The following is a 26,080-nucleotide window of genomic DNA, read 5'->3' as shown; positions in this document are numbered from 1 at the left end:
AGGATTTTTGCATTGATGTTCATCACGGATATTGGCCTGAAGTTTCTTTTTTTGTTGTGTCTCTGCCAGGTTTTGGTATCAGAATGATGCTGGCCTCCTAGAATGAGTTGGGGAGGTATTCCTCCTCCTCAATTTTTTTGGAATAGGTTCTGTAGGAATGGTACCAGCTCTTCTTTATACATCTGGTAGAGTTTGGCTGTGAAGCCGTCAGGTCCTGGGATTTTTTAGTTGGTAGGGTATTTATTACTGATTCCCTAAATAGACCAATAATGATTTTAGAAGTGGAGTCAGTTTTTTCCTGGTCCAGTCTTGGGAAGGTGTATGTATCCAGGAATTTATTTAGCTCTTCTAGGTTTTCTAGTTTGTGTGCATATGGGTGTTCATAGTAGTTTCTGATGGTTGTTTTTATTTCCGTGGGGTCAGTGGTAACATTCTCTTCATCATTTCTAATTGTGTTTATTTGAATCCTCTCTCTTCTCTTCTTTATTAGGCTAGCTAGTGGCCTATCTATCTTATTAATTTTTTCAAAAAACCAGCTCCTGGATTTCTTGATCTTTTGAATGGTTTTTCATGTATCAATCCTTCAGTTCAGCTCTGATTTTGGTTATTTCTTGTCTTGTGCTAGCTTTGGGGTTGACTTGTTCTTGCTTCTCTAATTCTTTCAGTTCTGATGTTAGTTTGTTAACTTGAGATCTAACTTTTTTATGTGGACATTTAGTGCTATAAATTTAACTCTTAACACTGCCTTAGCTGTGTCCCAGAGAGTCTGGTATGTTGTATCTTTGTTCTCATTAGTTTGAAAAAACTTCTTGATTTCTGACTTAATTTCATTATTTATCCAAAGTCATTCAGGAACATGTTGTTTAATTTCCATGTAATTGCATGGTTTTGAGCAATTTTCTTAGTCTTGACTTCTATTGTTATTGTACCGTGGTCTGAGGGTGTTTGATATGACTTTGGTTCTTTTGCATTTGCTGAGGATTGTTTTATGTCCAATTATGTGGTTGATTTTAGAGTGTGTGCCATGTGGTGATGAGAAGAATGTATATTCTGTTGGTTTTGGGTACAGAGTTCTGTAGAGGTCTATTAGATCCATTTGGTCCAATGTTGAGTTCAGATCCTGAATATCTTTGCTAATTTTCTGCCTCCATGATCTAATACTATCAGTGAAGCACTGAAGTCTCCTACTACTATTGTGTGGGAGTCTATGTCTCTTTATAGGTCTCTAAGAACTTGCTTTATGAATCTGGGTGCTTCTGTGTTGGATGCATATATATTTAGGATAGTTAGATCCTCTTGTTGAATTGAACCCTTTACCATTACGTAATGCCCTTCTGTGTCTTTTTTTTTCTTTGTTGGTTTGAAGTCTTTTTTGTCTGAAATTAGGATTGCAACCCCTGCTTTTTTCTGTTTTCTGTTTGCTTGGTAGATTTTCCTCCATCCCTTTATTTTGGACCTATGGGTGTCCTTACATATTTTATCTTTATCTATCCATCCAGCCATCCAGCCATCCATTCATCCGTATCATTTTTAACCAATAAGGACTTTTAAAAGCGCAACCACAACACCATTAACATAACCAATAAAATCTATAACAATGATAAAATATCATCTAATACTCAGTCCATGTCCAATTTTCCCTCGCTATCTCAAAATCGTCTTCTTAGAAATGGTCTGTTCAAGTGAGATCACATGGACAGAGGAAGGCGAACCTCACACTCTGGGGACTGTTGTGGGGTGGGGGGAGGGGGGAGGGATAGCATTGGGAGATATACCTAATGCTAGATGACGAGTTAGTGGGTGCAGCGCACCAGCATGGCACATGTATATATATGTAACTAACCTGCACAATGTGCACATGTGCCCTAAAACTTAAAGTATAATAATAAAAAATAAAAATAAAAAAATAAAAAGTGAAAAAAGAAAAAAAAAAAGAAATGGTCTGTTCAAATCACAAACCAGATTCAGAAACAATAGCCATACATTACATTTTATTAATATGTCTCTTAAATTTCTTTTAATCTATTACAGTCATTGGAATTTTTATGTCTTCATTTATCCTTCCAATTATTAAAAAAAGTATTTTTGTATTCATTGAATAGACAATGCTTGCAGAAAAGTAAAAAAAAAAAAAATTTAGTACAAAAAGGTACGTAGTGAGCTGTTCCTTAGTCTCCCTTCCCAGAAGCAATGTTACCACTTTTGTACAAATAGTCTCTGCCTAGACACACATGCCAGTCCCTAAGGTGGCTGTAACAAGGTGGTTAAGAGTGAGAACATGAATTCAAATTCCTATTATGCCACTCACTAAGTATAAATCTTGGTCATGGTACATGCCTCTGTGCCTCAGTTTTTAATAATGGTACCTATCTCATAGGGCTGTTGAGAGAATTAAATCAGATAAGTGCTTAAATAACTATTAATATTTATTATTATTCACATTCCCTTTTGGCTTTTTTCCCAAATAGCAGAGTGGTACACATATGTCTTCATTTATTTGGCTTGTTTTTTCACCTCACATCACATTTTGATGAATAATTCCATACATGTTGTTATAGATTTGCTTCATTCTTTGTAATCATTGACTAATATTCCATTGTATGAATATGCTACTGCTAAACATGTACGTTATTTCCAACCTCTTATTATCAAGAAATGCTGCAATGAATATCCTTGTAATACTTTAGTGGATTCATGTGCAAAAATATTCATAGGATAAAATCCTGAAAGTTAAATTGCTGAGCTAAAGGGTATGTGCATTTTAATGCTTTATAGATTGCCCTGCTGCCTCAAAGGAGGTTATAACAATTTACACTCCCAAGAAAAATGCACAAGGGTCCCCATTTCCCCATACCCTAGCTAACACAGGATATTGCTAAATGTTTTCATCTTTGTAAACATGATGTATTGAAAATGGTATCTCATAGTTTTAATGTGCATTTTTCTGATTGTGAGAAGATAAAGGAAATGTAGTGCAACTAAACATCAGCAGTCAAATGACCTGGCCATGACTCCTGAGTGAGGACACTGGTAAACACCATCAGGATCCAAACACCTCTGTATTTACGAAGAGGATGCTTCCTATTGGATAGCACTAAGCTTATTTCATGTATGTACATATGTAGTTAGTTAATTACATCCAGCAGTGGCAAAGGGCTTGTTCTGACCCAATGAAACTTTCTCTCCTGGCCCCCTTCCAGCATGTGGTCAGGAGTAGAGTGTTGTGGCCGTGAGGCATGCATTTGTACAGATGACTACTTACTCCTCCTTGAAACATTTTTTTTCCATTTGCTTCCCTGCTGTCTCACTCATGGGTCTGCTCCTAATTCACAAATTACTCTTTTCCCAGTCTTCTTGGTTGGGTTTTCTCCTCTTCTGTGCTTGTAGACATGGGGGAGCCCCAGGGCTTCTCTCTTGAACTACAGCTTCTCCCTGGGTTCATCTCCTTGGGATGTCTGTTCCAATGGGTTTAAATACTAGGGCTAGGACTAGGGAGAGGTCATTGAGGCACCTAGCACATAAAGTTTAAGGAAACATTCTTTATCAGGCCCATGCAAGTGCAGGACTGGCCCTGGAGGGTGACTACCACCTTACCTTTTCCACCCTAGGCACCTTGTTTGCCTTACCCTAGCCCCAGTCCTCTTTAACACCCCAGTCTTCTCCCTGGACCTCCAGAAACATAAATCCTATTTGACATTTCTACTTGGAGGTTTTAAGGTAACTCAAATGTAAAATATCTAAGACAGAACTCTTGCATCACTTCCCATCCTGGGGCCCAAGCCTGTCTCTTCTACTAGTCTATCTCAGTTAACAGCATCACCATTTATTCAGTTGCTCAGGACAAAAAATTTGAAGTAATCCTTGACTCTTCTTTTTTTTTTTTTTGAGACGGATTCTCACTCTGTTGCCCAGGCTGGAGTGCAGTGGTGGGATCTTGGCTCACTGCAACCTCTGCCTCCTGGGTTCAAGCAATTCTCCTGCCTCAGCCTTCTGACCTCGTGATCCACTCGCCTCGGCCTCCCAAAGTGCTGGGATTACAGGCGTGAGCCACCACACCCGGCCTGGATTCTTTTTTTTTAACAAGTCCTATCTTCCATCTCCAAAATGTATCCCAAATCTGACAACCTCTCCCGCCGTAGGCCAGCCCCCATCTCTCACCTCTGAAAATAGCCTCCCTTAGATCTCTGGACATTTGTCCTTCCCCACCCCCTTGTGATCACTAGTCAGCATTCAGAATGATCTTTTAATATTATGAAGGAGACTGTGTTCCTCTCCTACTTAAAACTCTCTAGTGGCTTCCTAATAAATTTAGAATAAAAAGCCAACTCCTCGCCATGGTCAACAGGCCAGGATCCAGTGGCTACAACAATCTTATCCCAGCACAATAATCCCACTTCTGCCTCCCCACCGTTCACCAGGCTCCACTTCACTGGCTCATTCCTGCCTCAGTTGTGCTTCTTTTCCCTGGAAAGTTCTTTCTGTAGATCTTTAAAGGGTGATTTCCTTCTCAACATTCAGGTGTCAGCTCCTGTCAATTTCCTGACCACACCCATCCACTCAGAGATCACTCAAAATCCCATTACCCTATTTTATTTCTCCATCATATGTGTCACTATCTGAAACTATCTTGTTGTTGATGCAGGCTATTTTCTTGACCCCTTCATGGGACTCCCAACAGGGGTACCCCATTTACTCAGCCTGCCCTGCTCAACCTCTTGCAGGAGGGAGCACACGAGTGAACACGTGCTGGAACCAGCCGGCTGCTTTAGTGCTGTGAGGAGTAAACTCCATGCAGGCCCTGCAGCAGCAACCAGATAGGGGTGCCTGCAACCCCAGGGCCCCAGAGGGTGTGTTACAATGCTCTCGTAGCTCTGCCATCTGTGGACAGCAGTGTGTTGTCAGCTCAGTGGGCCCTTTGCTTCATCATGTAGGGTGGCTGCCCTCTGCCAGTGAGGGCAAAGGGCCAGGGTGACAGTCTTTTTGGGTACCCACAATTTGTGCATCCTGCATTCTTGTTTGGTGCCCAAGAAGAATGAGGTCACACAGATGCACTGAAGGATGGTGAATGCAGAGAATTAGCAATGAAAGTGGCTCTCAGCAGAGAGAGAAGCTGAAAAGGGAATGGGAAGGGCAGGTCACTCTCCCCTGAAGTCAAGTCACATCTCTCCAATGTCCAGTCACCATCTCTGAAGTCAAGTTTCCTCTCTCTGATGTCCAGCCACTTCTCTCTACTGGCTGAGTCTGGGGTGTTTATAGGCAGAGGATAGGTGGTGGGGCAGGCCATACATAATTTTGGAAAAGGCAACATTCTATTGGTAAAAAGACATTATTCATAAAGAACCAATTGGGAAAGAGCGGGCACACAGGGATGGAAGTTCTCACTTTGGGCTGCGGGTTTCAGGCTTTTCAGCTCAAAAGTGAGGTTTTTCCAGGGACGTGCCCCATCTGCCTAAAATTTCTACACTTCTGTCATTGATACCGCTGGATAACAGCTCTCCTATAAAGTTCAGGGGCTTAAAACAAAAATTTACTAATTCACCCAGACAGTTCTTGATAGGGTCTCTCCTAACTGTTGCAGTTACATAGCAACTGGGTTGGAGTCATCTTTTCTGGGCTTGACATCCAGGACAGCTTCTTCCCTTGTGTGTCTGGTGCCTCAGTGCTCCTCCAGGCAGCCTTTCTCTCCAGAAGAGTAGCCTGGACTTCTTGGCAACTCAGGCTTCCAAAAGAAAAAAAAGCAGAGACTGCTGGTTCTCTTATCAAACAGGCCTGGAACTGGCACAATGTACTTCTGCTGCCATATTCAGGAGGTCAAACAATCAAAGGCCAATACAAGTTCAAAGGCATTGGAGAAAAAATTATACCTCTTAAATGAGAAGCGACACGTGTGTAAAAGGGGAAAAGCATTGATTGTGGCCATTTTTGGAGATAAGCTATCACGTTTATTTGTTTGTTTACTTTCTAATGGTCTGTCTTCTCCCATTAGGTTATAAGCTCTGTGAGACAACAGGAATCTTGTCCATCTTGTTTTATGGCTCTACTTCCAACACCTAGAATAATGCCTGGCACATAGTAGGTGCTCAGTGAATAACTTAAGCACTTGATACATGTTTGGGGAACTAAAATGAACAGAATTAAACTTCTCCAGATTGGTCCTGCCAGATTTGCTGATGCCAAGCATGCTGATGCCTCACCAGATGAAAGAAGCCCTAAAATGTAGGGTTTCGCTTTCTCTGCAAACAAGAAAAACTTGCCCTGAACACAAAATCTAGAAATAGATTTGGCGTGTTTTCTACATTGAAATATTTCCCATAGTACCAGAAATTATTTTCCCACAGCTTTGTGCTACATTAAAATATTGAAGTTGACTGAAAATATCTCCATTCTTTAATCTTGGTGTAGACTAGAAACAATTTTTTTTGTAACAAAGTAAATATGAAAACTTCCTAATGTTTGAACTCCCCAGATATCCCCAGATATCTCCAAACTTAAAATATCATTGCAAGTTAAGATAGATTTTTTTAAATGACTACTGAGAAAGGTCATTAAAGGCTTGGTTATTAAAATGTACAGATTTGGGTTATAAAGCCAGCACTTATTTGTTTAAATCATTACATATGACCAAGCACAGAAAATAAATTACCTCAAATCTCCTCTTTGCTAATTTTTACTGGTAAACTCTATAAAATGATCCTATCTTTAAACCTTTTGTAAACCCCTTATAAATTAGTAAGTGAGAATGTATTCATCAGAAGGATTTTAGTGATGTTTGAAATTAAAAAAGAGAGATTTGATTTTTAAAATTATACTTGCAGACTACTGCTAATGAAACTTCTTCTAACCCTAGTTTTGTCTTATCTTCAGTTTTTCCAGATTTGCTCAAAGCAATCCCAGTGAGCATCCATGTCAATGTCATTCTCTTCTCTGCCATCCTTATTGTGTTAACCATGGTGGGGACAGCCTTCTTCATGTACAATGCTTTTGGAAAACCTTTTGAAACTCTGCATGGTCCCCTAGGGTTGTACCTTTTGAGCTTCATTTCAGGTAAGTACAAAATTCTACCTCTGAAGACAAATGTGCTTTTCAATATGTCAAAAAGACCGTCTACCTAAATATAAAGTTATAATCTTAACATATATACATGGATGCACACTGTAGTATTATACATAATAACAAAAAGTGTGGAAATACCACACTTGCTCAACAGTAGAGAATTCAATAAATACTTTATGGACATCTATATGAATAACTGTGATGCTGACATTAAATTATATTTTTGAAGATGTAATCAAGAGGATAAACGCTTGTCTCAAAAAGTTACATGGAAAAAGCAGTATGTAAACTTATATAAACATCGTGAACCTAATTTGATTATATATATAAAATATAGGGAATATACATATAAAATACATATATGTATATATGGGGGATATATATATATATATATATATATATGAAAGAAAGACATAGATAGATACATAGATAGATAGATAGACAGACAATACAGACTCCAATCTGTTGGTCATGGTTGTCTCTGACCCATGACACTATGGGGGACTTTTATTTTGCTCATACTTTTCAATATTTCTTAGTGTTCAATAATGTGCTATTATTTATACATAATAATAAAAATAAATAAGTGGCATCAAAAAAGAGTAAAGGGCCAGTGTTCCACCCACATATGAGCAGCCATATTCAAGCCTGTAGACACTTTGTGTAGCCTAATGCTAGGTGTATCTGGGCAAGGATAAACTCTAAAGCCAGAAATTAGTTCATCAATAAACATGTGCTACTCAATAGCTAGGGCTGATGGAAAAGAATATAAAACCCAGTCTGTGCCAAATGGTGCTTACTATCTGCAAGTGGGAGAAGGAGAAAGACGAGAAAATGAAAAATGTGTGTATAATTTATATGTAGCTGTTCTGTAGGAGATCTCTGACTTCACCCCATTCTAACTTTGCAAAAAGATCCAACACTTTGTCAGATTCCTGGGAGGCAAGTAATTTTATTGATGGTTTCATGGAGGGATACAGAACGATAACAACTCACACAAAGCAAACAATGTAATGAAAATCTCTATTCGACTGTTTCTTTTTCTCCTGAAGTTGCCCTTTGGCTGCCAGCTACCAGGCACCAGGCTCAAGGTACTTTCTTGCTCTTGACACTACTCCCTTCTCTCACACAATTCAACCCCAGCCACAAACGTGTATAGATCTCTCTCTCTATAAAACAAAGCCCTGTAGTTAACAGGAGGTCACTCGCAGTGTAGCCTCTGTTCACTGTTACTTGTGCACACTGCTTAGGGTCTCACCCCATCCACATTCTGCTAATCACATTATTCACCCATCCAATGCAGATCTCTCCAGTGGAGATTCTGCTAATATTTTCTTTAGATTTTTCACAAGTATATAATACAGTTTTAAATTGTACAGATGATTATCCTATAACAGAAGAGTCTAAGCCTTTTACATCTTTGTATCTCTAACAAAAGCATTCAGCATGAAGCTCTGTACACAGCAGACAATTCAATACGAATATGCTGACTTGAAACAGCAAACCCAGAAAGGAGATATTAACTTGGTCACTTAGACAGAACAGGTTTCAGCAATCAGAATTCAGATGAGATGGAACTGGTAGAACAGGCGCTTTGAAGCAATAGGACATGAGCCAGTGAGGAGGGGGATGGAATATCGTAAACAAAGGACAAGGGCTTTGCAATCAGAGCTGAAGAGCCAAGAGCACAGGCTCAGGGTGTGGGCAGACTGAACGAGAAAGTGATTCAATCACATGTGAAAGTCCAGATGAGAAGAGAGAGTTGGGATTACTTCTGCTCACCAAACATCCAAAACCAAACTGGTGGATCCAGGTGGTGTGCTGTTTTACTGATGACCATTACACACAATTTTAACAGAAGGAATGTAAAGCAGTGGTTCTCAAACTGGAGTTCCCAGATGAGCAGCGTCTGCATCATCTGGAAACCTGATAAAGCAGCAAATTCTCAGGCCCTACCCCAGACCCACTGAATCAGAAACTTGGGGGTCTGGGGGAGGATGGCCATCTGTATTTTAACAATCTCCCTTCAGGAGATTCTGAGGCTGGCTCAAGTTTGAACTACAGGTAGTTGGTTCAACAGGTGTTGGTGGACTGACAAACAAAAAGGAGACTCTGAGGTAACTCCAAGATGGTAATGTCAGAAAGCAGCTACCACCCCTAGGGCTTGGGGGAACCAACAAAAGAGTTTGGCATTGCCAGAACCTAGAAGCTTGAGGAGAGGCCCCAGAGCATTGTGTCTCAGACCTTGAGGACTTGGCACTGGGACACCATGAGGGGTTTCTGGGTGTGGGAAAGGGCTGGAAACTCCCCAGTTGCTGCCACCAGGGAGAACTACAAGTGAAGTGGAAGGTGTGGGCCTTTCTCCCTTTTCTTTTCTCGTCTTCTCTCTCCCCCTGGTGCTCATGTTTGACAGAAAACAGATGAAAAGGCAGAACTAGTTTGGGGAGTCTTGACCTGCCATCATAAAGCAGAGAAAAGCAAAGCTGGAGTGAAGGTGAGACACAACAGCTCATTAGCAGCACAGCCGTCTAGCGCTCCAGCTTCTGAATGAAATTCTGAAGAACAGCGCACTTGGAAGACAAATTATTTGACAGTTCTGACAGACGACCAAACTAACAGCATTTGAAAAGCAAGATGACTCAGAGAATACAGAATTTAATCAAAATCCCAGATCCTATCTCTGCCTTTGGCCAGGCCTAATGCAAGGAGAACCTGAGCACACAAATATATGCAGGAATGATCAGGACCTGTGCCTGCATTCTATTCTGTCTCACCCACCTTCAAATTTGTTGTAAAAGCATGGGCTCAATAAAGGTTTGTGAATCAGGGAAGGAAGAGAAGGGGAGAAAGGAAGGGAAGGAGCCAGCTCCAGATCTGTGTCTTGCAGAGGATAAAGGCCAGTGTTTTTAGATCACCCAGTGTTTTTCTAAGCCCCCAATACTTATTTTTAAATATCAAAATGTTCAATAACTCAAAAAAAAAACCGTTACAACAATAAAACATGTTTGAGGGTCAGATGGACTGGCAGTTTGTGACCTCTGGGGATAAACAGGTCACTTTGGAATCACAGACTTCCTCATTCCCCTTAAATCTCATATGGTACCCAGAAGCCCTTGGAACTTTGGAAGGTGTTTATTCACAGTTGTAATGTCCATGCAGACCCTGGCTCTAAGACCCAATTGTGTAAGTGTAGGTTTGTAGCCCTTATCCCAAACATTCTAAATGTGAGCCAATGCGTCGCACACTCAGAGGCCAGAGACTGTATTGGGGTCCTTTATTTCACGTACGAGTCACATTCCATTAAGAGACCCCAGAAGTCAGCTGTCTTCCACTGACTGGTTCTCTTCCCTTGTTTCTCTTGACAGTGTGTGCTGCCCAGGTGGCAGTGCTCACTGTCAGCAGAGAAGAAAAATGCTTTCCTCCTTGGACCTCTTTTCTCTTTTTCTCCTCCCTACTCACATTCAGGTTCCCTAAGCTTCCCCGCTCCTTGTGCTGAAGTCATTCTATGGTCATTTCTTCAACTGTCTACTTCCCTGCTGGATGGGCACCCAAGACTTGGCATCCTGGGGCATGTAGAAAGGGGAAAGGGAAGGGAAGGGAAAAGAAGTCCTCCCAATTGTCTATCTGGACCTTTCCACACTGCCCAGAGTACTGCTATGGGCATCTCCTTATGTCTCCCGATGTGGTGCATGCCAGACCCTGCAGGTAGAAAAGGAAAGAAAGCAACCCATTGGACCAGGCCAGCAAAGGCTTCAGTCACACAGCTGGCTCATACTTATGCCTTCATATTCTGTTGCCTCCTGAACCAGACATTTCTTCCACTCTCATAACCTCCAGTTTAGCTCGTATTCCTCAGCATTCTCCATGTAATATTGTTGCATGAAACCCATGCAAGTCAGCCAATTTGCTCTTTCTCATCTTGTCATTTATAAATTGATGCTGAGAAGTCTTTTTCCCAAGGTAGGATTTTAGTAATACCTTCATCATCCCCCATAGTTCATTTTGGGCAGTGATTCGCTTCTTTGACTGTACATTAGAATCATCTGAAGAACTTTCTAAAACTACTGATCTCAGGTCTCACACAACACTAATTAAATTATAGTCTCTGGGGGGGTAGGGCTTGGGCATTGCTATTTTACCTTAAGCTCTCTGGAGTCATTCTAATTTGTAGCCAGTGCTAAGGGTTGCAATATAAGTGAATATATTTCACGTATTTGTCAAACATTGACTGAGTGCCCATTATGTGCCAGCCATTATAATAGGCACTGGTGATCCCACAGTGAATCAGGCACACAATGCTGTCTTCACGGAGCTTGTTGTCTAGTGGGAGAGTCAAACAAAAGTGTATATCAATAATTAAGTGATTACAGATTGCAATAATTACAATAAGGGTGATAAACAGGTTGCTATAATATACAATAGTATTGCCTTTCACCAGACATTTCTTAAAGAGGTAAATCATCTATCAGACACCTTTTAAAAATCTCATCAAATTTCAAAAGTGTACATAAATAATTAAGTGATTACAGTTTGCAATAATTACAATGAGGGTGATAAACAAGTTGCTATGAAAGAGAAAGATAGCAGAGACCTGGCTTTGAGATGGTGGTCAGGGAAGACTGCTCCAATAGCTGAGTTCTAAAGCTAAGAAGGAACTGAGAACCTTCTTACAGAACGTCCCAAGTAGAAGAGAAAGCACACTGAAGACTCTCGGGAAAGAGGTCTGCTTGTTGTAGGAACCGAAAGAAGGCCAATGTGGCTAGGTGCTGGGTAGTGAGGGGAAATGGCACAAGGAGAAAATGAGGTTAGAGAGATCAGTTGATACCAGTTAATGCTGGACCTTAAACATTAACCATGGTAAGTCTTTTAGAATTGATTCTAATTGCAATGAAAACCTTTTGAAAGATTTTAAAAAGATATCTGATAGCTGATTTACCTCTTTAAGAAATGTCTGGTGAAAGACAATACCATCACATTGGAGATGGAAAAAGATGAATGGATTCTAAAAACATTCTGAAAGTACATTCAAAATGTTTTTCAGGTAGCTTATGCAACTAATAAATAGTGGTGGCATTACGGATAAGACAAGGGAGGAGCAGGCTTGCAGTTTAGGGCAAGAAAGGGGTGGGGAGAAGAGCTCAGCACTAAAAATCATGTGTTCCATTTGGGGCACATCGAGTCTGAGTTGCTATGAGACCACCAAGTGGAGATGTCAAGTAAATAGTCAGTTACATGAATCTGGAGTTCAGTGAAGAGGTCTAGAAGAAAGATGTACATTTGGGCATTATTCGGATATAGATATGTAAAGCAATAAAATTGGATGAGATCACCTAGGGAGAGAGTGCACATAGATAAAAACTGACCTAGGACCACTTCATGTCTAAAACACCAAAAGCAATGTCAACAAAAGCCAAAATTGACAAATGGGATCTAATTAAACTAAAGAGCTTCTGCACAGCAAAAGAATCAGAGTGAACAGGCAACCCACAAAATGGAAGAAAATTTTCACAACCTACTCATCTGACAAAGGGCTAATATCCAGAATCTACAATGAACTCAAACAAATTTACAAGAAAAAAACAAACAACCCCATCAAAAAGTGGGTGAAGGACATGAACAGACACTTCTCAAAAGAAGACATTTATGCAGCCAAAAAACACATGAAAAAATGCTCACCATCACTGGCCATCAGAGAAATGCAAATCAAAATCACAATGAGATACCATCTCACACCAGTTAGAATGGCAATCATTAAAATGTCAGGAAACAACAGGTGCTGGAGAGGATGTGGAGAAATAGGAACACTTTTACACTGTTGGTGGGACTGTAAACTAGTTCAACCATTGGGGAAGTCATTGTGGCGATTCCTCAGGGATCTAGAACTAGAAATACCATTTGACCCAGCCATCCCATTACTGGGTATATACCCAAAGGACTATAAATCATGCTGCTATAAAGACACACGCACACGTATGTTTATTGCGGCACTATTCACAATAGCAAAGACTTGGAACCAAGCCAAATGTCTAACAATGATAGACTGGATTAAGAAAATGTGGCACATATACACCATGGAATACTATGCAGCCATAAAAAAATGATAAGTTCATGTCCTTTGTAGGGACATGGATGAAAGTGGAAATCATCATTCTCAGTAAACTATCGCAAGGACAAAAAACCAAACACCGCATGTTCTCACCCATAGGTGGGAATTGAACAATGAGAACACATGGACACAGGACGGGGAACATCACACTCTGGGGACTGTTGTGGGGTGGGGGGAGGGGGGAGGGATAGCATTAGGAGATATACCTAATGCTAAATGACGAGTTATTGGGTGCAGCACACCAGCATGGCACATGTATACATATGTACCTAACCTGCACATTGAGCACACGTACCCTAAAACTTAAAGTATAATAATAATAAAATAAAATAAAAAAAGAAAAACTGACATAGGACCAATTCCTGAAGAACACTGACAGTTAATTTTTTGGTTTAGGAGGAGGAGAAGCCAGCAAACGACACTGAGTAGCAATATCCAAAGAAAAAGAGGAAAAAGGAAAACTGGGAGATTATGAGTGTCCCGGAGGGAATGTTTCAAGATTACCATCAGCAGTGAGCTTTGTGTAAAGGTGGCCACCTGTAATAGAGGTGCGGGCAGGAGAAGGCAGAATAGGGAAAAGGGGGTGAAAAAACTTCCCTCAAGATTTATAATACAGTGGAAGAGAGAGACAGAGAGAGAGAAAGAGAAAGAGAGAGAGAGAACTTAAGGAGGTAGAGGAAGAGAGAGAACCAAAAAAGAGGGAGCTGAGTATAGAAGCAATTAGATGCATAGTTTTTAGTTGCGGCAGTGATATTTGAGTGGGGGCCTTTTATATATTCCATTCTAGATGTTTCCCAGTTGATGGGAGAGAGTCTTACCTAGATCTGCATGTAAAAGGGAGTAGGCCAGCTGGCAGACTTGACATGGATCAGTGGTAGAACATCCTAGCAGTTCTGTGAATACTCTCTGAGAATGACATGAAAGGTATTGGTTCAGGCCTTTTGGAGGTGATAAAAACCACCAAAATGTGGACTTATTGCAAATTGTATTTGTTACCATTTGCAATGATTATAATTATTCTCTTATATATAGGCTTTCTTACATATAGCTTCTCTTACACATAGCGTCATGAGTTATGCCTTCTCTTACATATAGTGTCTGCTATGAGTTATGCCAAGCAGGGCAAACAAAATTGCTGTCTTTCTTTAAAAAGAGGACGCTCCTAGTATGGGCCTAATTAATTATGATAATTACAGCTATGGCATGGAACACAAGCACATTCATATACACAAAGACAAGAAAATAAAGAACAGTTCAAAAACAGAACAGTTACATTATATATCAGTTTCAGTATGAATAATACCCTGGACTCTGAAATATGTCTGGGGCACATTATTCTGCAATTGGTGGTGAAAAAAAATCTGCATCTTATCTCTACGCCAATCCTTATGAAGGAGCTGTTTTTCAGGAGTTCAAGAAAGAGACACAGGGATGTCCAGTCATCAAAGCCGCAGAGCCTGAGGAAGAATAAAGGATTTGTGGCAGGAAAACCCAGTAATGAATATATTCTGCTAGTTTCTCAGCATAGAACTTAGAAAAGAGGCCACAGAAGGAAAAGAGAAGTAATGTTAGACAGCTGATGTTGGCAATGGGCAAAGAATTTCATTCTCATATGCAGGGCAGTGGCTAAAGGGGCAGTGTTGTGAGGAATCACATTCCAGGTCATTCATGTCCAGGGTGTGGTAGGAGGACTGTGTTTCATTTATTTTGTACATGGCCCAGCTATGACCTTGTGCAAGGAAATGCTTAATCATTTTCTATCACAGTTGCAAAGAGATTCTTATCCTACTCAGAATGTACGTCTTCTCTTCTGTTTCATTTACAGTCACAACCCAAGTCCTTGCTTTGACCTCCAAAGCACCACTTGATGTATCCACTTCAGAAACACACACAGACAGCTCACCTCTTTCTATCCCTTACCTTCCTCCCCTCTTCACTCAAACCACCTACTTCCTTTGCATTCACTCTTCCTTCAGCCTGAAATAATCTTCCTCCAAATATCTACCTTCTCACTCCCTCACATCTCTCAAGATACACTTAAATGTTATATTCCCTATGAGGCCTCCCCTGGCCATCCCTCCCCAGCCTTCCTATCCCCCCTCTCTGCTTTATTTTATTCTCCTTAATATATATCACACTCTGATAAACCATTGAATGTACTTATCAAGTTATTGCCTCTCTCTCCCTTTCCATTGTCTCCATCACTGAGAGCTCTGTGAAGAAAGGGATTTGTACCTGTTTCATTTAGTGCTGTACCCCCAGTTCCCACAACAGTGCAACAGGCACTCAATAAATAGTTGTTGAATAAGTGAATAAAACAGAAGTAGCTGCATATTTTCTGGTAACAAATGATATTCTTCTGAAAATGTCATATTTTCAGACATATTTCCGAAAATAAATTCAAATTAGATAAACATTGTATTTTTAGACCATTTCTTCTTTGCATTAATCATCCTTCTCAATAATATAATATTTGTAAAACTTAGGTTAGATATGGGCTCTTCAACTTTCCATTACAGAAGATAAAGTGAAAAGGCTAGACCCAATTGTGTTATTCCTTCATCTACATCTATCCTTTGGAAACACATGACCAAATTGCTTGCCATCACAATCTCAAAATCTACCCTTTGGTATTATTAACTCACTTCACTTGTCCCTCTGTCCCTTTTTAGATGGTAGCCATCGGTCTCTGGAGCAGTGTAGAGTCAGAACAACTTCTATTTGGGGAAGAAATCATTGCTGGTGACCTTACTTTCAATTACTAACTTTCTAGTGACATTTACATAATTTTAGAGAAAATTAACACCTACACTTGTAAAGTTGTGGCTTTCCCACACCTATTTATCATCTCTCAATATTCCTTGAAAAGGAAATTATCAATTTATCATTCTATATTGGCAATGAAATGCCCCTAATATCTGTCACCTATAAGACAATTGAAGATGATGTGTTGAAAGCTTTCTGAAAATGCTGATCATTACTTTAAATGGAATTGAAATTCCAGATTATTATTTCCAAAAATATGATCTTACTGATCATAGGATAACATTTCATAACATTTCAGAGATTTCTTCCCCTTCGAGGACCCAAACCCATAGGACCTCTGGACTCCCACAGATCCTGGCAGGGAGTTCCCACTCATAAAAGCATAGGTGCCCTCAGGGTCATTCAGGGATGAAGAAGCAACCCTCATTGGCCATGTCCTATGTTCCCCATATAGTAAGGACTGGAGGAGACCAGTGCTCAATTCTGCAGTCTCAGACAGCTGTCAGAGGAGAGTCATGAATGTGCAGTGTCTAGCACATTACAAACGTTTGTTAATTGACTGATCATTCATGGTGTGACAGCCCTATAACTCAGCTATCCTATTCAGTCAGAAATTAACTCAGTAATCAAAGTCATTAAAAGGAAGAAAAAAAAACCTACAGTACCAGCCAGATGGTGGGGAAATCAGACAGATGAAAGGAAAAATTGCTGTAGGTCATTGAGTAAGACACTGGGCAGCAAAACCTGGGCCTTGTGCCTGGTTATACTCCAAATTATAGCTCCAGCAAGGTCTGGCAGGATTTCCACAGTCCTGGCCTATTCTAACCTTTCTTGGGAGCAGGAGCAGTGTTGGTCAGATAGACAGACACATAAGGAATCTGTCCAACTGGCACCGTGTGAATTTGGGCTCTTGGTGTACATGGATAACTGGGAAAAAGAGGAGAGAGACATGTAGGACTGATCCTACCGTTTGTGAAGTCTTGGGCAAGAGTATGAATGAAAACCCACTTCTCTTCCCCTGCCTGGCTCCACTGCACACAGTAAAGAGCCTCAAGCATAGGTGTGTGGACATTGCACCATGTATCTAAGCTCTGACCATGCCTCTTGAAACAACTATTCCTCAGCCACCCTCTGACCATGGGAGGACTGACCCAGGAGAAATGACCACATAGGTCTTGAAAATGGGCTCAGGGCTATTTACGAAGTCAATTCCAGGGTCCCAGGAGTATGGACTAAAATGTGAGTCAGGCATGCCAGATGGGTATGTTCTATTGACTTCAAGTATTCCTCATGCTGTGGGAAGGAACCTCTCCAGAAGAGAGACAGAGCAGAACCCTCTAAATGTGGGGCACAAAGCAGGAGCCCCTCTTGCTGGATTCAAAGGGTCATACTGGAAGAGTGTAGGTTGAGTCCTATTCTCACATCACTCATATCACTTACACACTTCTTTTATAGCCTTAGCAGCCATGCCACAAAGAGAAACTCTTCATGCGTATCTTTTGGTCCATAAGTCATAAATAGTTATCCTTGATCCCATGTCTTTTTTAGAGCCATGGACAGAGAGAAGCAAAAATATCCCAAGTTCACACTGAGTTGTCTCCCTTCATATCTCTTAGCAGTCACTGAAAGGTTATGAGACTCAGGCTGGGTTTCTATCCTCTGTCCCTGAAACGACAACGTTGACCTCGTGATCAACCCTAGAATCCAGAGCAAGATCTCAGACTGTCCTCTCTGCTACCAGACAGCACACTTTGTTTTGGGGGCTGTGTGCTTGAAATATTAGCTATGGCAAAAGGCTTTGAGTCTTATGACACCCCAAGTAACTTTTACTTTAGGAATTTGAAATACAGCCTTGCTGTAATGCTGTCTCCTTAACAAAGCAGTACCTTTAAAATATTTAACAACTTGAAAAGGAAACCGAGCTTGAATTTTCCTTTCAGGTGCTCAGGAAATAATGTTTCACTTCTGTCTGAAATTCACCATCTCCTCAGACAAAGAAGGCTCTTATGGTAAAAGGAATGGCATTTTCTCCACAATTTTCGAATAAAAGATAAAGAGAAAACAGCACTGCAGCCTTTTTGTTAGGATCTAACAATAAAGAAATAATACGGTTTTGCCAGGGGAGAGCTCTGGTTTTAAGCTCAGAATACAAAAATAGGCTGACAAAATTTTACAAAGGAATATTCTCAGCTACCACTCTGAGGATGGTAGAAAGTGAAATTTCAAGAAAATTATATTATTTGATTATTTGATGATGATTAAGCTGATGGGCCAGTCCTATGTGAAATTCTAAAGTAGAAGAAATGTGATGTTGCCTTTTCTGCTCACTTCTCCCCTCATTCCTACCCCCAAATCTCTGCCTCTACCCCAAACCCAGCCTGACCTTTGGGAAAGGAATGGGGGCTGTCACTTGCACCGTAGCTCCTCCTGCCTGCAGTACTCTCCCCCAACAGTCCAGCCTCCCTCTGCTCAGCTAACTTTTCCTATAGCTCCTTCTGGCTACTTCTAAGGAACCTTCCATAATGCTGCCCACCCTCTCAGTAACAGCCCCTCTACTATCCCTTGATTACATGCACTGTAATTGGTTAGTAATTGATTTTATGTCCTCTGCCAAATTATACTCCACGAGAGCAAAAATCATGAGTATTGTCTTTAATGTTTAAATCTCCACAACTATCCCCCATATAAGTCTAGAGAATAAATGAATGAGTGAATTAATGAATAGAAACTCAAGCCATTATGTTGCCACTCCTAGGATATTTGGATTAACTTTAACTGAAGAGTAAAAAGCATTTACCTGTCCTAAAGGAGACATAAAATTAGTGGGAGAGTATTTGGAGAAAAAAAAGACACTGTAATACATTCTTTTGTGTTGCCTACCCTGATGTAGTCAGGTGTCCCTGATATGGGGTGGGCCGAGGATTTGAAATAAAATACCTAATTTGACATTGTAAGTGGAGGAGTCAGGATTTGAAACCAAATTGGTTTGACCTAAATCAAGCTATTATGATAAGGACTTGCAAGAAAAAAGGAATCCATAAAAACCATATGAATAGCTACCAATTAGTAAGCATTTATATGTGTCAATTACAATGCCAAATGCAAATCATGCTTTATTTATATTAGCCACCTTTTATAGATGAAGAAATTGAGACCTGAATATTAAAATTGCCTACTTTTACATAGTAAGTAAAGGAATCAGGGTTTGAACCCAAACTGGTTTCACCTAAGGTAGAAAACCATCCCAGCAAGTCTCCTATTAACTGGAACCCTATTGTGGTGGCCTGGGATATAACAGTAGCTGTGCAAGCACTGTAGAGTCCTGGCCATCCTATGTGCCCCTGATCTGGTCCCTCCTGCCACCTGCTTCTGCTCCCTGTGCCATCCACCCATCTGGAAGTCTCCCAGTGTCCATCTTCGGGGGAGACACTCACCAGAGTTTCCAGCTTCCAGCCAGTATGGAGTGCCCCTGTCCCACAGCAATCTCACCGAAATCACAGCTACATCTGTTAAAATTAGGCTACCAATGAGTGATAGACGAGGGGGAAAAATAATAATAGTGTACTAAACAAAACAAATGTTTATTTTTCTCACACATAAAAATCTAGAGGTTGAAGTCCAGGGCTGGTCCAGAGGCTCCAAGGATCTGGGATTTAGACTCCCTCTTTCTTGTTTTTCCACAGCATATGGCTTCCATTTCTGGGGCCACATTGGTCCAAAATGTATGCTGGGGCTCCAGCCATTGCATCCATATTTCAGCCACAGGAAGGAGGAAGTGGGGAAGAAAGGACAGGCCCCTAATACCTGTATAGTTCAAGAAGACTATCCCGCCCATACTTCCCAACCACCCTTAGTTGAACAGTGCTGTCTTAATTCAAGACACTCACATGTCTAGCTAAAAATCTGAATTCTGTTACAAACAAGGAGAATAGAGATGTGCGCCACCTCAATACCTCATCCATAGCTACCTTTTCCTTTGTGCAGCTGTGGCCAAGTGAAAGCTGAAGGAGCTGTGGTAACCCTTCTGAAGGGAGGCTGGGGGCCTTTCACAAGAGGCTGCATGATTGGCATTTATCCTGCATGGCCTGTGAAGTACAGAGAAATATTTTCTCTTGAAGCCACATCATAGCAGTGGCTGCTTTGTAGCCTGATTCCACCATTATGCCTTTAAAGTGCCTAGCAATTCAGCCTTCACATCATGCAAAGAGGAATATCTCCCAGTCTTTGTAAGATCAGCTTAATTCTAACCACCTCCTTACCCCCCACTGCACTCCTACACACACACACAAATCTTCTTCACTCAGAGCAGAACCATAACCCAAGCCCTACCACCTAGAGACTGAAGAATCAGGCTCATGATTACAAATATGCAATGATTTTTTGTGTGGATAATGTAAATGGGGATGATGGTAAGAGAATTCCTTGGTTTACACATTGACCCTCTTCTCTGTCCCTTACAATCAGGAAATATTTGTCCCAACACCTTGTTTCTTCTGTTGCAGGCTCCTGTGGCTGTCTTGTCATGATATTGTTTGCCTCTGAAGTGAAAATCCACCACCTCTCAGAAAAAATTGCAAATTATAAAGAAGGGACTTATGTCTACAAAACGCAAAGTGAAAAATATACCACCTCATTCTGGGTCGTTTTCTTTTGCTTTTTTGTTCATTTTCTGAATGGGCTCCTAATACGACTTGCTGGATTTCAGTTCCCTTTTGCAAAATCTAAAGACGCAGAAACAACTAATGTAGCTGCAGATCTAATGTACTGAAAGGCAAACCTTTCTATAATTTTACAAGGGAGTAGACTTGCTTTGGTCACTTTTAGATGTGGTTAATTTTGCATATCCTTTTAGTCTGCATATATTAAAGCATCAGGACCCTTCGTGACAATGTTTACAAATTACGTACTAAGGATACAGGCTGGAAAGTAAGGGAAGCAGAAGGAAGGCTTTGAAAAGTTGTTTTATCTGGTGGGAAATTGCTTGACCCAGGTAGTTAAAGGCAGTTGACTAGAATCGACAAATTGTTACTCCATATATATATGTGTGTGTGTGTGTGTGTGTGTGTGTGTAAGATGTCTTTCTATCAAAAAGATATCAAAGGCACATGGAATATATTTTAATAAAAACAAATAATATTTCTAATATATCCACACATTTGTTGCCAGATTTCAGAAAACTGAGCTGCAATCGCTTTCCTAAAACAGTAGTGTATTAAATGAACATCTATAAAATGTATCAACACACATTTTAAAAAATTTGTTTAAAGTATACTCTTAGGCCAGGCGTGGTGACTCACACCTGTAATTCCAGCACTTTGGGAGGCCAAGGTGGGAAGATCATTTGAGTTCAGGAGTTCGAGTTACAGCCTGGGCAATAAAGTGAGACCCTGTCACTAACAAAATTAAAAAATAAAATAAATATAAAATATAGGCTTTAAAAAAGCATAGTCTTATTAACCATGTCTGTTGGTCAAAATTTGCAAACTCTAAAAGAAGAAAAGAAGAAAAAACCAAGCTTAGGGTATTTTTCCTCCTGTGCCTGAGTCCCAATTACATTCACGACAGTACTTTCAATGAACATAATTGTTAGGACCACTGAGGAATCATGAAAAATGATCTCTGCTTAGTACATTTGATGCAAAATGACTTATTAGGGGCTGTTTTTCTAGCTATAGTGTCTCGAGTACTAATATGCAATTATGAAAATTATATTAAATCTGGGATTATGACGGTATCACTGTGTCATCTTGGTCTTGGTCTGGCTGTCACCAAGCATGACCCAGGTCAACTTTTTTTTCCCCTGAATTACCCATCAAATTGATCTGCAGCTGACTAAAGGCCACAGCTGAGCCTGGAACTGACCCTTCCTTCATCCTCAACCTGCTGTCCTCCAGAAAGCACCAAGGAAAAAGCAGAGAATGACAGCGAACAGATCACTAGGCCTCTGACCACAGGTGCTGAGTACTCAGCAGCCCTCATATAATAGGTTTGAAAGTACTCCTTAAAATAAAACACTGTTTCCCTTTGGAACTATTTACAAGGATGAAACAACCGTATACCTGTGAAATAACTTGCTCTGGTGTCAATTCGCTATTCGCCAGCAGACATCAGAACACACCGAGTTTCCAGATGCTGGTTTTTCCCCTTAAATCAGGAAATACACCTGGACAATTTCTAGAAGACTACAATTCAGTCTAGCCACAAAGGGGATTTTTTTTTTGGTAACAGGCTAGAGCCCAGTTCTGTAAGTCTTTAGTTGAAATGGTCCAGTACAAAAGCACTGGAAATGAGTGGGCTAGGAGGACAAGGACCGTCTCCTGCGTGAGGAGTTAGTTGGAGGTCCCCAAGGCCAGGTACCCCCTGCACTCTTATTGGATTCCTCTCTGTCTTCTTGGAGTTTTGAAAAACTCCTTCGAACACCAGGCTTTTTTCTTTAGAAAACAAGTCTCCAATTGTTCTCTGTTCCGTAGAAAGAGAAAGAAAACCTGGAGCAGCTGCTGAAAAATCTAATGAGGAACTAAGAGGCAAACCCACCATGTTCCCTGGCTGGAAAGGAGAAGCAGGGCTGTGACAGACACTCAAAAGGTCCCTGCAGAGCACACCGCACACAAAATAAAGCAGGAAACAACCCGGCACCAGCAGCGCACCGGTCTCCCTCTCTTCTCGCAGATGAAACGCATAGTCCCCAGGCCTATGGGGAGCCCTTAGAAGAAGGGTCTGGCCAGGACGCTCATAGGCGGCTCCCACTCGGTGGGAATCAAAGGCCCCGGGAATGACATTCGTTTTGCTGGGACCCGCCCTCCTTCCCCAGGTGGCAGCTAGCCTTCTCACAAGGTCGCGGGGCCCCCTGCTGGCCCTGGGGAGGCGAACACCATGCCAGGTGGGGAGCCTGTTTAATTGTCTCAGACACCTTCATGTCATCAGTGAGAACATCAGTGCTGATGATGCTGCCAGAAAGAATGGCAAGAAGAATGTATGAACATCATCCTAGGTTTGTCCAGGTGGACCCAGCCAAGGCAAGACGTGTTCACCGGAAGAGGAGCAAGCTTCAGAATGAAGCGAAAACAGATGCAGATGGTGCATTAGAATGAAGAGGAGGGGCACTCCTTACATCTGGGCGTCTTACAGTTTGCAGCGGTCTTTTGCTCTTGTGGTCCCATCTGTTCCTCCAGGGAAGCTGCTTCCATGTCACATTCCAGGTATTCAGGGCCCCTCAATGAGGCCAGAGTATCATACATGTACACAATCAAGGCAAGGGACAGTGCTATTATTCTCCTCTCCCTCTTGCCCCTTTACCTGGCAAGAGGCTAGGAGAGGGAGACCACCACCCCTTCTTAACCCTGGTGGAGACAGAGGGTGCACTCTGGCAGCGGTAGGGTGCACCAGCTCCAAGGTAAGCGTGGCTTGCTGCTAGAATGGATATTTGTCCCAATCATTTACCTAGAGAAACCTGAATGAGAACAGAGGCATAGACTCCAGAGGGTGGAAAGTGGGGTGGGGGTGGGGGGAGGATTAACTTCCCTCTCGATTTTCCTCACCCTCTCCCCTTCCAATAAGATCCAGTGTAGTTAAAACAGTGCATCTGTTATAATAGAAATGCTGCTTCAAGACCAGGCCAAAGCCCGGCCGTGTTTCTCTAACGGCCTTGCTGCCCCTCATCCCTTCTATTTACATATCCTGGGGCCTGTACTAGTTCAGTGCTCAGTATCTGCTCTAGAGACATGCCCATTTTCAAGCCCCATCAACGTGGCAGTTGGTCCCGGCTCAGGGCTGATGGGTCACCACCATCAGTGACAAGGGACACAGCAATGCTGGTCAATTTAAAGGGCAGACAGAAAGACTGGGCGGGACTGGGGTTTCTGCTTGTGGGCCAAAATCCCCCCTTGGAAAAAGCCCTCTTGCTCCTGTAAATACTGATGTAAACCAAATTAAATTATATTTTGATTTACAGACTTAGTGATAAATTCCCACCAAGGCAACCAGACACATCCATGGGTGTCACAGCTCAGAGCTGGGATTTACTAGCTTATCTGGAAAGTCCAAAGACCCAAGTCAGAAATCTCCAGACTCTCCCCTGCCAGTCCTACTGGACAGTATCAGGCAATAGTTATAGAGACCCCAGGGTGGAAGTGAGGTGAGGGTGAGCTATGGTGCAGTTAAAAGGCAAGTGTCTTAAGAGATTGTTTCTTTGCTTGAATCTTGGTCTGAGGGATTTTGACCCACTCCGAAAGCAGTAGACAGAATGAGTTACAAGTTGGTGCGCCCCTCATTCAGCAAAAGTCCACTTTTCCCTCCGTGAGCCACGAACCCGATTGAAGAGAAGAGTAAGAGACTTGGGAATTCCTGCTAGCAGTGTTCTCTCTCTCTCTCCTCTGGTATAGTTTGTCAGTGGGTTCGCAGAGGAGGAGGCTTGGGCCCCTCAAGTAATTTAAGCCAGTGCCCTACCAGAAACATGCAATTTCAGGGCACAACATCTGCCACCCTGTTGTTGCACTCTCCTCGGGTTCCAATTTATCATGAACTTTGCCAGTGCAAAAAAGTGTAGCATAGCTAATCCAGAGGTGTGGATTCCAGGATGCCATGGCTGTCTGATTTGCACTTAAATTTGCCATCTTTCTCTTTAGCCAAGTGTAATGAATAGTGTGCCTTAATATAGGGAAGGACGGTGTCTGCTGCACATCCCAGGCCAGAAGCTCCAAGAGAATCAGCTGTATAGACTTTCATTTGCTGCCATATAGCTGCCCCCTTTGCCCTGCTCCTCTGCAGTCACCCTTTCACCCATGGAAATTCTATGTGCTCTTCACCAGTTTCCTCTTCTCTGGAGCACAGTTAAACAGCTAAAGTACATTTCCCAGTCTCCTTTGGAGTTGGGGCCATGTGAGTGTGGCTGTACCAATGACATGTTGGTTGAAGTGACCTGTGCCATTTTCAGGCCTGGCCCTGAAAAACATCCCATGCAATCCTCCAGCTCTCTCTTCTTCTGGTGCTGCATGCAGCCTTGGAATCTGTGAGATCCAGATGGAAGGCTGCAAAACTGGAGCAGGCCTCCTGCCCTGCACTAGAGTACAAGAGTAGTAAATAAACTTTCTCTGTAAAGCCACTGATTTTTGGTGATTGTGACTGTAGCTTAGCCTAATTTAGCCTAGCCTAGCAAACAGGACCCCATTCTCCAAGAAAGCTCTTCTGCTGTCTGCCAGGGAGATGCTTCTCTAGGGCTCCCAAGGCACAGTCTATGCCAGTGCACCTTGCACCGTCTCCACTTGCTCCTCTCTGTGCCTCTGTCCTTTGTGGCCCTCTGGTCACATTACCCATCACCCACTGAAATGAAGACCGGAGAGTGAATTGTCTACATCAATAACTAAAGAGTAAATAAACACTTTTGCTTATGCTGCTGTCCTTCAAGATTCTTTCCAAATATGGGTTAATAAATCCTTTTTCATTATTCAAAAAGGATCTATCTTGCATCTCCTACAGATGTAGCTGTGTGTAAGGCACCAAATATTGGGATGGCTAATGTAAAAAGGGTAAGAATACATTTTTTTCTTGATTTTTGGCTGAGAGCAGAGAATAATATCTTCTAAAACTTTCTATCTTTAGTTTCTGTTTAAAACTTCAGTATAGTATTAAGAAAAGGCTTTTTAAGTTTACCCATAACAGGAAAATCTGATGAAATTTTGTAACAAAGGAAATCATTAAAAAAATAAAAATTATCCTAGCGTTTCAATTTTCACAAAATGCTATAAGAACTCTGTTACTTAATTAAATAATACTGAAAAAAAACTTAAAAAGAATGTATCAAGAAGAGCGACTGGGAGATAGGAGGGAGGCTTCCATCACCATCCAGATCTGGGAGGGTTCCCTCTAGGAGGCGTGGCTGCTCCCTCCTCCCTAAGGGGCGGGGCATTCAGATGAGGAATTTTCCGCAGTCCTGCGTCAGACTACATGTTGAGGTCCAGAGAAATGCTTTTCCTGCTGGTAGGTGGCGAAGAGACCTGCTCCATGCTATCAACTTGGTCCTCTCCTGGGCAGAAATGAGAAGGCATTGGGCGCTGACTCAGTTTCCCCAACGTCCTCTAGTGCTGGAAAACGATGGTACTTGTTCTAGCAGAGATTCTAGATTTATTCTACGAGTACCTCCTCTTAAATTTCTGCCCA

General features: G+C 41.6%; 1 protein-coding gene across 1 annotated transcript in view; it reads left to right on the top strand.

Moving 5' to 3' along the window:
• Positions 1-25,478, top strand: part of CLRN1 (clarin 1) — a 49,748-nt gene extending 24,270 nt beyond the window's left edge. The window contains exons 2-3 of the mRNA XM_001144483.5: positions 6,865-7,044; positions 20,428-25,478. Coding sequence (XP_001144483.1) covers positions 6,865-7,044; positions 20,428-20,693 — 446 coding nt within the window. The 3' untranslated portion in view covers positions 20,694-25,478. The remainder of the gene's footprint in view (positions 1-6,864; positions 7,045-20,427) is intronic.
• Positions 25,479-26,080: the final 602 nt, after the last annotated feature.

Source organism: Pan troglodytes, chromosome 2 (genome assembly GCF_028858775.2).
Source record: "Pan troglodytes isolate AG18354 chromosome 2, NHGRI_mPanTro3-v2.0_pri, whole genome shotgun sequence".
NCBI lineage: Eukaryota > Metazoa > Chordata > Mammalia > Primates > Hominidae > Pan > Pan troglodytes.
This window is presented reverse-complemented; position numbering and strand designations above follow the sequence as displayed.